The following is an 11441-nucleotide window of genomic DNA, read 5'->3' on the forward strand; positions in this document are numbered from 1 at the left end:
TAGCAGGAGCCAGGGGCCCGATGTGCTCAGGCAAGCCCATGCTGGCGGAGTCCCAGCACGCTCCTTCCCCTTCTCTGCAAAGCTGCCCGATTTCATCCGTGCCAGCCAGGCACATCTCCCCAGGAGACCCGTCCCAGTCCCCTGTCCTAGGGACGAGCTTGTGCCTGGTGGCTGTGTCGCTCTGTGGTGGACAAGTGACTCTTCTCTGTTTAGGAAGAGCTTAAGTGTGTTGCAAAGTAACCATCTCTGTGTTTGTTTCTTTGCACACAGTATTTTCAAACAACTTAAATCGTGTTTATTTGCAGCAGCCGTTGCATTCCTTGGCAGTCTCCGTGGGACAGTTGCAGAGCGAGTTGTCCTCAGTTCTGGCCGCTCCGGCTGCCAAGGAGAGGCACCAGTTCCCACTGCAGGTATGCACCTTTCCCACTGGGATCAGCCACCCACTCGCAGCTCAGATGTGATGCTGCTGGGGAAAAAGCCGTGTCCCACAGCTTGGCTGGCATGGGATGGTGACCGGTAGCCATGGGGCTGCCTCACTGCGCAAAAATGCAGGGCATCAGCATTTTGCTCTGTGTGCTGGAGCCCAGATTTCTTCTTGTTCACAAGGAAGGAGGAAGCCATTGTGTTCAGAGAAGTGAAAGCCTACATGATGTTCTCTGCTATTTTTGAAAATGTTTTCTATGTAAAGCAGTTTCTTAAAAACACAAGCCCCACACGGGTCAATACTTCCCAGACAGAAGTTGTTCCTTCCCCTGTGGAGACACTGGCTGCAGACAGCCCAGCCTCATTTCCTGCCTTTTTCTTTAATGTGAGAAAATTCAAAGTCATGCAGTAGCAAACTGATTTTCTGGATCCCCTGTCATTTAATTCTGTCCCTTATTAGACTAATGGCTTGAGAGCTCTACATTAAGCATAGGCTAAGGGCATCTCCAAAGTGAGAGGCCACTTTTGGCTCTAAGGAACCATCTCTTGAGTTGCCTTGGCCAGGAGAAAGGAGGACGTTGGGTTGGTTCTGGATTTCTCTGGGCCACAGCACCCTGCTGGGAGCATTAGCAGGGGAAAGAGAATCTCATCATATATCCGGAGCTGGAGTCCTGTGTCAGCCCGTCTCTGCAGGACCAAGACCGGCTGGGCCCTCCCAAAAGCCAGGTGTTTCTGCTTCCTCTTTCCAGCAAGCCTCTGGGACAGAGACCGTGGTGGACAGCAAAGAATGGTGGTAATACCTGCTACCAGGGGTGCTGGGCTTCCCTGCTCCATTAAGGCCAACTCCTGAGGTCTTGGGAGTTCCTGAACAGACCATGCAGTGGAAATCATCAGCATTCTCATTTGATCAGCTCTGGTATGTCTTTCTTCCAGGTCACATACAGCCTCCTAAGTCTCACTGGCTTTTCCTTTTTCCCCAGTCACCACCTGATTTTCAGGAAAACAAACCTACTGTAACAAACAGTGCAGAGTTCTTTGCTCAAGGAACTAAGAATAGCCAAGGAGCATAAATTTCCAACTTGGAAATACCCTGTAGGAGACCTGCCATATTCTGGAGCCATTTCCTGTTTGTTTGGGACACAGCCCTTGTTCTCTTGGCATATTGTCTGACATATTGCCTTTGCAGGGACAAGTCACTTTTAGCCTTGAAGAGCATTTCTCCTGGCATTAGTCAGACGTTCCTTCCATCTGTGGGGACCTTGACCCCGTGCGCAGCTCGAGCACCTGCCCATGAGCAGCTCTGGTAAAGCTGCAGTGGGTGGGAAATGCTGGAGCTGCTCTCATGTCTCTCATGATGGGATCTGGCCCTTTGGCCCGTGGTATCTGTGGTTTGGAGCAATAAGCCAGGCTCCTGGCTAATAGTTGCCAGTGAGGAGCCAAAGGTTAGGGGTATGGCATGAGATCAGGCTTTCTGCTTGCCTCATGCTGTCACCAACATCCAGTCCACACCAGACGTTGTTCTTCCTTTCTCTGCAGCACAACCAGCCTTTAAGTAGTGGGACATCTGTTCTGATAGGAAACTCCTGAGACCAGGGCAGGAACTGAAGCCAGACGGCCCAGACTGACTCCAGCCTCCACATCGAACTGCCTGGCATGAGTCACAGATCAAACCTGGGTGTTTGGTGGCCCAGAGGTTACAGTCCGAGCCCCAGTGGTGCACTGTGCCCTGTGCATGGTCCCTCTGCCCCGACTCGGTAGCAGTTGCACAGACCTACATTTGTTTGTGTTTTACCTTGTCCATGTTTCAGATCAGTCCAAGGGCCTTACTTATCCATGTTGCAGTGAAAGATATATGGGGGAAACCCCCCAACCCTCTCCCTAGTATCTGCTGCTTTTCTTTGGTGCTACACCACCACTTCAGAGAGCATTTAGGTGCTAAGGGTAACCTCAAAAAGCCTCCTTCAAGTCCTCCTAAGGAAGAATGGGGAAGGACTATGATGAGCTACACCAGCCACTGTCTTTGCTGGAAGTATGTGACGTTCATGGTGGTCTTTCTTCCTCCTCTGTCTTGGTCTGCTTATTTTCATTTTCATACATTTTCTTAGCACAGTCTGTGTTCCCTGGTTCCTGGTTACTCAGGTTTTCAGCTCTTTGTTTCCTTGAAAGCTGGTTGTCCCTGACTCACAGGGCTACATGCTCCATTGCTTGGGCACTGTGACTCGTGCTTACGGACTGGCATTGCTGGTGTCCTCCTCTGCCTGCCCTCATCCACATCACATCCTACAGTCCCAGACCCATGCTTAATAACTACTTGCTATTTCTAGAAATTAAAGCAAAACTAAATCAAATGAATACAACAGCAATTGCCTAGACAATTTCTATCATAACTAAAGAAGCTGAAATCAGCTGAAGCCAAGGTGAGCCCAGAGGAGTCCTGAGATCTGTCACTGTCAGATCAATATGAAGTGTATGCTTTGCTGGATAAAAAACTGGCTGGATGGCGGAGCCCAAAGAATTGTAGTGAATGGAGTTACCTCCAGTTGGTGGCTGGTCACAAGTGGTGTTCCCCAGGGCTCAGTACTGGGACCGGTTCTGTTTAATATCTTTATCAGTGACCTGGGCGAGGGGATTGAGTGCATCCTCAGTAAGTTCACAGAGGACACGGAGTTGAGCTTGAGGGCAGGAAGGCTCTACAGAGGGATCTGGACAGGCTGGATGGATGGGCCAAGGCCAATGGTGTGAGGTTCAACAAGGCCAAGTGCTGGGTCCTGCGCTTGGGCCACACCAACCCCATGAACGCTCCAGGCTTGGGGCAGAGTGGCTGGAGCTGCCTGGTGGAAAAGGACCCGGGGGTTTTGGTCGACAGCAGCTGAATATGAGCCAGCAGTGTGCCCAGGTGGCCAAGAAAGCCAACGGCATCCTAGCCTGTATCAGGAACAGCGTGGCCAGCAGGACTGGGGCAGTGACCATCCCCCTGTAGTGGGCACTGGTGAGGCCCCACCTCGAGGGCTGGGTCCAGTTTTGGGCCCCTCACAACAAAAAAGACATTGAGGGGCTGGAGCATGTCCAGAGAAGGGCAGCAGAGCTGGTGAGGGGTCTGGAGCACAAGTCTTGTCAGGAGCGGCTGAGGGAGCTGGGGGTGTTCAGCCTGGAGAAAAGGAGGCTGAGGGGAGACCTTCTCACTCTCTACAACTCCCTGAAAGGAGGGTGTAGCCAGGGGGGGGTCGGTCTCTGCTCCCAAGGAACAGGCGATGGGACAAGAGGAAATGGCCTCAAGTTGCGCCAGGGCAGGTTTAGGATGGATATTGGGAAAATTTCTACACCAAAAGAGTTGTCGAGATTGGAACAGGCTGCCCAGGGAAGTGGTTAAGTCACCATCCCTGGAGGTATTTCAAAGATGGGCCAACGTGGTGCTGAGGGACATGGGTTAGTGGCGGGCTTGGTAGTATGAGGTTGATGGTTGGACTCGATGATCTTAAAGGTCTCATCCAACCAAAACAATTTGCTGATTCTATGAATGCAACACCTATGGTTTATCGCTAGCTACAGCAGAAATATCTCCTGGGCTACAGCAGATCATCTGACTTTGGGTTTTTCAATGCTGCAAGACCTAAAAGAAGTGGAGTAAGTGGCTGGCATGGCCGCGCTGGAGGGGAGATGTACAACGGGATGGGAAGGGCGGTGTAGGAAGTGGGCTGGGAACGACGATGCCAGTTTTCTGCCAGCTGCAGCCCCACGGCTCACTGGAGTTGCCCACTCCCATCAGAGCCGATCACTGTGTCCTACTTTTGGTGGGAACTGCAGGGCTTGCTGGTGGCTTAGACCTATGGCACTTGAAGGCTTGCCGTGTCCCATGGAGCCGTGCTGAGGTTGTGCCTGCCCTCCACCCTCCCGCTGTGGGATTTCCTTGAGCAGATGCCACCTCCAAATCCAGCTCACTGGGAGCAAAGGGGGGGTCTCTGAGAGTGTCCTGGAGGAGTCCCCTACCATGTAACACACCACCAGCCCGGTCTGCACTGGAAAAGCAGCTGCATTACCCTGCCAAAGAGCTGTTTGCACCTTAAAATAACAAGGCCCATGGCAAGTCATGCCTTTAGCAAACAAAGCACTCGCCCTCCCGCTTTCTCTGGAAGCCCTTTCTCAGTGTATCCATCGCTGGCAGCAAACCCTTTGCAGAAGAAGTAGAACCTGTTTCTTCAGGGTAGACATGAGCACGTGTGGGCTGTGCCATCCCTTCCAGCAGCCAAGGTGCCCCATGGCCTCAGGCAGTGCCAGTTCCCGGAATAAAACTTTCCTGTAAGGCTCTGCCCAGCCTGAGAAAACACCATTTGGGGAAGGGGCCAGCAAACGTCCCGACAGACGCCGCGTGTGCTGTTCTGGCTGCATCAAACAGGCTAGGCTCAATCAATGAAGGTCGTAATTTTTATTTTATTTTATTTCCTTGAAATAGTTGTTTTCTTTCTTCTAGCAAAGGCTGAAGTTACAGGCTGGGGTTTTCACCAAATGCTTTTAAAATACATCATGGAAAGCTGGGGATTTTCAGTCCTCAGGAATAAAATCCTCACTGGAGCTGCTGGAATTTCCTGCAGCACAGAGAAGCCAGATTTCCACCAGCCCTAAGAAAACTCTGGGGGGAAAAAAAGAAGATTTCAGGGGCAGCCACACTGTCTCAGTCTCGTTCTTATCTTCGTCTCCCAGTTGAGGGAGCGGGCGGGGGAAAATTGTTATGTGTTCTGTTGGGATCAGAGATGAAAGAGAAAGTAAAGGTGCAGGATGTGACAGCTGTGGTGGATATCCGCTTCAGACCTGGCTTCGTGCTGGTGCCGGGAAGCCCCCCGAGCCAGCCTGGTGGCTTGCAGAGCTGGGATTCTCCTACTCCTGCCCTCAGCATCAGTGAGCCCCCAATGGCTGAGAGCCTGCCGTGTTCCCAAAGTCAGGGCTGGAGCGACCAGCACAGGCCGCAGACAGCGTGCCCAGGGAAGGAGGGGCTGCCTGGGGAGGCCATGGGACACCTCCTTCGGTGAGGTTCCCAAGAGGCAGCCTGGCCTGGGCTCACCAATCTACCTGATGAACTTGTGATCCTGATTAGCAATTGCAGCCTCTTTTGGCCTAAGGACCAAAAGATGCTATAAGATGGCTGCCAAAAAGGAAGGGAATAGCTGCTGTTGCATTCGGGGTAAATAATGAGCATAATGTGCATCAGGGGGCTGCGGGTTGGAGCTGGGGGGATCTTCACAAGCCTGGGGACAGTGGCGCCCTGGCAGGGGCTGCCTGGCCAAGAGATGCGTTGGCGGAAGAGGAGGATGGAGCAGCCAACTCCTGAAAGTCCCTGCCTGAACAATTTGCCAAGGAGGCTGGCGCTGCCCTGTGAGCACTGAGAAAAGCTGATGTAAGTGTGGCAGGGGAATTCCAGGAGCTATCTAGCTCCGGAGAAGGCGGTATTCCCTCCCCTGTCCTGCTTTTCCCTCCTCCTCCTGTCGTCACCCTAAGACGTGTGCGTGGGGGGAGCTGAATAACAACTGAAAGCCCCATCCCAGGGCTTCACAACCCTGGAATGAGCCGCAGCAGCTGTGCTGCTCCAGAGGATGCAATAAGCTGTCAGGAGTGGGATTTGCTGCCCGTAATCCTTCCCTGCCTGCCCTTCCTGCTGCCACCGATCACAGGAACATGACGGCTGTTTCTTTCCAGGTCCTGTTTGTGCTGAGGGTCTTGTGCCTGGTGACTCTGGCAGGAGGTGAGCCACAGCTCCGCTTGCCACCCGGGAGCAGTGGGGGGAGGAAAGGTGGTGCTGGATGGGGCTATGGGCCCTTCGTGGTCCGTGGGAGATCTCCTAACAGGATCAGGCAGGGCTTGGGAAGGGGTGGGGGGAGCCTATGCTGGCAATGCTGGAAGTCTGAGCAGCTCTGCGACGGCTTTTGCCACTCCTGAGGGGAGGTGGGGAGAGCATCGGAGAGACTTTCTGGTGTTAGAAAAGAATGGACTTTTCCCCTTTTTTCATGTCCCCGAGGGACATGCTATGGGGGCAGTCTGTCCAAGGATGGATATCCATCTGTCCGCACAGGCTCCCTGTCCAGAGGATGCTGGTGCTCCCATGGCTGCGGGGGTGCTGTTGCCTGCAGCTCCAGTGCCTGCAGTGTGTGTGTGTTGTGTGTGTGCAGTGTGAGTGTGTGCACAGGTGGGAAATGCTCTCCTGTTCGCTGGACAAAGGTCTCTGTGTGCCCCGGGGTGGTGCAGAGTGGGGCCAGGAGGAGATGGGCACACCTCTCCCCAGGCTGGTCTTGGCTATGGCACTCATCAGTGATTGCTGCAGCAATTAAGCGGGGCGGGTTGCCAGGATGACAGCCAGTGTCTCAGCAGCACAGGCAAAGCTGGACTTTGCCCAGGGCAAAGGGATGATCTATTCCCCTCTGAGGGAAGGGAACGGGGCAAAGAGCCTTTAAGATGAGAAGTTGTGGGTGATCATAGAATTGTCTAGGTTGGAAGGGACCTTTAAGATCATCTAGTCCAACCATCAACCTAACTCTGATAAAAAACAAAAAAAACCCACATCACTAAACCTTGTCTCTAAGCTCTATGTCAACCCATCTTTTGAATCCCTCCAGGGATGGTGCCTCAACCACTTCCCTGGGCAGCCCATTCCAAGGCTTCATAACCCTTTCCGTGTAAAAATTGTTCCTAATATCCAACCTGAACCTCCCCTGGTGCAACTTGAGGCCATTTCCTCTTGTCCCATCGCCTGTGACTTGGGAAAAGAGACCGACCCCTACTGCTGGGTTTTAAAGCGAAAGAAGGTAGATTTAGTTTCGATATTAGGAGGAAATTCTTTGCTGTGAGGGTGGTGAGAGCCTGGCCCAGGTTGCCCAGAGAAGCTGTGGCTGCCCCATCCCTGGAGGGCTTCAAGGCCAGGTTGGAGGGGGCTTGGAGCAACCTGGTCTGGTGGGAGGTGTCCCTGCCCAGGGCAGGGGGTGGGAACTAGATGACCTTTAAGGTCCCTTCCAACCCAAAGCGTTCTATGATTCTGTGATTTTATGATCTCTGCCCTGCTGCCACCAGACAGGGACAGCGAGGACAGCAGGGGATGGGACTTCTTCCTCTCCTCACACCTCTGGGCAGGTTCTCCAGGGCTGGCCTGAACAAAGTGGGCAACAGGGGCACTGGGCAGCTTACCCTGCCCTGGGAACTGCTGCCTGCTTCAGCACTGCCTGGCTCTGCTCACCTGAGGCCAAGCACCCGTCTCCTCTACAGAGATGAAATCAAGCTGGCTCTGCAGAAAGAAAGGCTGGTGGTGCTCCCTGGCCAAGGTCATTTGAGGAACCATGCTGAAAAGAGGTATCAATGGTCTCAGTAGCAGTCCCTCCAAAGAGCTGTGGTCCCAGGTAGATGAACTCCCAGACCTCAGATGTCCCTGAGGTCCCTTTGGCAAAGATTCAGATGCAGCTCAGAGAAGCAGGGTTGTGTGCCCCAGGAGCAGGGGGACAACCAGGGCTGGCTTCCTGCAACCCCTCTCTCCTTGAAGGGTGCTTTCCAAGCACACCAGGATTTCAGCTAATTGAAAACCATTTATTTGTGATGCCTGTAATTGGAAGATCAGTTAATGGTTATCAGAGAGCCTACCATGCACCTCCCCAGCTGTCCACAGGAATGGGTCTGGTCCTCTTGCTGCTGTGCCTGGTTTATTGAATGGTGCTCCTGGAGGTGGAGGACACCAGCTGTATGTCCTCTGGCTAATGAGAGTTAATTGGGAAGTCGGCTACCCCTGAGGGAGTATTCTTGACATTATTGTATGAACAAAGAGTTTTGCTTTGACATTACAGAGACCTAGAGATTGAAATGTGCTTCTGTAGAGGAGCCACTGGAGCGTTTGCTTGGGACTTCTTTGCAGCCATGGTTTTCCCCCACTAAATGAATCAAAAGAGCAGAGGGTGCTCCTGTAGCGATGCCCCTTCTCGCACCCACTGGCTGGATCATTCCCAACTGAACTGTATCAAATTCACCAAATTCCTTTGCGAATCTGAGACGTTTTGTAGTGACTGCCTGATCTAAACCAGACTCTGGATCCTTTCTTCACAGGGGGCCTTAGATGAATCAGGGCTTGTTTTTCTAAGTCTCGCTCCCTGGGATGTCAGAAACAAGTTGCCAGGCTGTGCCGTGCCACCTCCTCTCGCTTGGCAAATGCCTGTGGTTGGAGGCTGTGGGTAGGTGCAGGAATGAAGGGTCCCCAGTGGTGTGGCCGGCTTTGTCCCTTGAAGGGGTCAAGCAGGTGCCCCAGGAGGAAGAGATATGACTGATCCAGATAAGGAGAGGACAAGCATCCTGCCCTCTGATTTGCACTGCCTGCACCAAGAGCAGTTGCAGCAGGTCTTTTGGGGATGAAGAAATGTCTTCTGTGCACTGTGCTGAGAGCAGTCCTCCTGTGACCCAAAGGGTGCAGGACCTGCAGGTCCAGGTACTTGCACAAGGGACCTCCATCCAGTGCTTGCACATCCTATCAGGCAAGAGGTCCCAAGAACCCCGAAATTTTCTCAGGGCTTCTTTATCAGTTTTCTGGATATCTTTTCACCTCTTTGGGTGATAGAATCCCTGATGGGATTTGTCTTAATCTCATTTGAGCAGGGACTGGAAATTTCTCTGGCAAACTTTGGACTCCTCCTCCCCAGAGAAGGGGAAAAAGAAACAGCGCCAGTTTTTATAGTACCTTAGAAAAAGCCAATGTTTAATATGTTGAAAACTTTATTTCAGGGCAACCCAAAGCACCTCTAAAGTGTTCAAAAGAGTGCGGCCCCTTTAGCTCTCCAATAGCCGCGAAGCGGATCAGGAGCTACCGCTGGACGGAGCCCCGCTGCCACAAACAAGCCATCATGTAAGTGCTGCCCCCCCATATCCCCTCCAACGGTGATGGAGCACTAGGCTGTCAGCAAACCCCCTTGCTTCGGAGCGAGGAGCAATCCAGAAACAGAGAAAATGCTGGTATTTATTTGAAGGGTGGGTGGGTTTTTTCCTTGATTAAAGACCGGCAGCTTCCAAGTGAGGTCAGGGGCTCATGTGCAGAGCAAGACAGGGATAGAGGGATGCGGAAAGGGACTGATGGACGTACTTGTGGGCAGAGCAGGGCAGGGAAGCACGCAGGGCGAGAGCTCACATGTTTCTGTGAAAGCAGCTATTCTCTGGAGACAGAGTCAGACTTGTGAGCTTGTCTGCAGATGGGAAAAGCTACATTTTCTTCCCCAGGATACTTCTTGTTTTCAGCTTTCCCTGAAGATGGGGCACCATCAAGACCACTTTATTGCAGCCCAGGAGGTTGCTCCAAAGTGAACCTGCTAGGCTGACCTTGGAAAGTCTCATCTCAGTCAATAAATCAGAGGGTTTTGTCTTCATATATGGTTGCCCCTGGGGAGCTGGTGCCTTTGGAGCTTCCTGCTCTGAGTGCTGAGGACACTGCGTCCAAACATCAGGACAATGCTTTTGAAAAAGGAAAACTTCTTAAGGGGAAACCCTTCACCCATGAGTCATGTCCAGCTGCTCCTCATTCAATCAGATCTCAGAGGCACCTGTCCTTCCTGAGATAAACAACCCATCGAAGCTGGTGGTGTTTACTATGGGCTTGAGAGAGTCAGTGTTGCTGTCTGCATGCCTTCCCTATCATGCTGATCATCTAAAACAGTGTTTTCTTTATCCAGTAAGTGATGCCTTTTTATTTTCAGATTTACGACTCTGAAGTCCATTGAGATTTGTGCAGATCCAAACGCAGAGTGGGTGAAGGAGATTTTAAAGAAACTGGACCAGAAAAAGGCTGCAACCTCCCCACTTCCACGTGATGCCACCTCAGCAGTGGCACCAGAAGAGCCTGGTGGTTTTCAGAAACACGTTGGTCTTACAGTACCAGCTCCGTCTCAAAACACTGCTCCATCTAGTTTCTTCCAAGGGACTGGCACAACTGTTTTGGAGAGAACGCATGTTCCTGCTGCCAGGATGCAGACATCCAGCAAATCCACACCAGCCATGCAGGACACCACCCAGCTCTCTGGAGGATCGTCCCCTGTGACAGGGGAAGTTGTTGCCCACTCTGAAGTCACTCCAGCAGCAAACAGAGATTCCTTGAAATCTCCTGCACCTCCAACAATTTTTGCAACAGGCGTGGTCTCCGGCCAGTTCACCCCATATCCCAAGGCTCTTGTACATGGCTTTGACAATGTCGTAGGATCCACAACAGAACCTGCAGGACATAGTGCAAGTACTATGGCTGATGTTCAAGGCACAAATTCTCCTGCCTCAGATTCAGACCCCATGGCCATTACTAAAGAGATCACCACGGTCCCAGCCACACCAGTACCACCAGAGACTACTTCAGTTTCTACTCTGAACTCCACAGCTGCCATAGACAAAGGTCCTTCTGTCCATACCAACAAGGTTGTCAGTTCCTTTATTGATGCTTTTGGTACTAGAGCATGTGATTATCCATCACCAGTAGGAAAGGAAGAGCCTTCAGATACGTTAGTTTTTACTAGTCAAGCACTCTCAGGCCAAGCCAGAGCTCGGATGAGCACGGAAAGACCAAACGATCTGCCCCTTCCCAGCTTCTTGTCAAGATCTCAAATGCACTTTGTCATCCCAGTCTCTGTGGTAGGTGGTCTGATGGCCTGCACTGTTGCTTTTGTATGGCTATATCTAAAATTCGGAGTCAAAACAGAAGAAATGTCAAGAGAAATGGTACAGGGCTTGCTCTACCAGCAGAGACATCAAAGCGATGTCTATCCAATGGAAATAGTCTGAGTGCTTTATGGCATGGACGATTTTGGCCTAAACTATATGTGTGTTGCTGCAGGAAAGCTGAGTTTGTGCTGAACTGGTGACCAGTAGGAAGCAAGGCAGGGAATAAAGATACCAGAGAAAACTGATCTTTTTTTGCAGAGTAGACTGTCCAAAAGTATATCTAATTCATTATTGACTGCTGATGGTATTTTGGAAAGAAATGAGATGCTTTTTTTCTTCTGGCACTGTTATGTACAAAGGCTGCTGCT

General features: G+C 51.8%; 1 protein-coding gene across 1 annotated transcript; it reads left to right on the plus strand.

Moving 5' to 3' along the window:
- Positions 1-6090: 6090 nt before the first annotated feature.
- Positions 6091-11193, plus strand: LOC141467909 (fractalkine-like). The gene is made up of 3 exons (XM_074152613.1): positions 6091-6157; positions 9163-9283; positions 10125-11193. The coding sequence occupies exons 1-3, from the start codon at positions 6091-6093 to the stop codon at positions 11191-11193; spliced, it is 1257 nt and encodes a 418-aa protein (XP_074008714.1).
- Positions 11194-11441: the final 248 nt, after the last annotated feature.

The sequence above is a fragment of the Numenius arquata genome, chromosome 8 (assembly GCF_964106895.1).
Source record: "Numenius arquata chromosome 8, bNumArq3.hap1.1, whole genome shotgun sequence".
Lineage (NCBI taxonomy): Eukaryota > Metazoa > Chordata > Aves > Charadriiformes > Scolopacidae > Numenius > Numenius arquata.

Bases quoted from the DNA above. Each gene is read 5' to 3' on its own strand.
- LOC141467909 (XM_074152613.1), top strand. From the start codon at position 6,091: ATGACGGCTGTTTCTTTCCAGGTCCTGTTTGTGCTGAGGGTCTTGTGC. The intron at 6,158-9,162 runs GTGAGCCACAGC...ACTTTATTTCAG, and splicing joins CCTGGTGACTCTGGCAGGAG to GGCAACCCAAAGCACCTCTA. The intron at 9,284-10,124 runs GTAAGTGCTGCC...TTTTATTTTCAG, and splicing joins TGCCACAAACAAGCCATCAT to ATTTACGACTCTGAAGTCCA.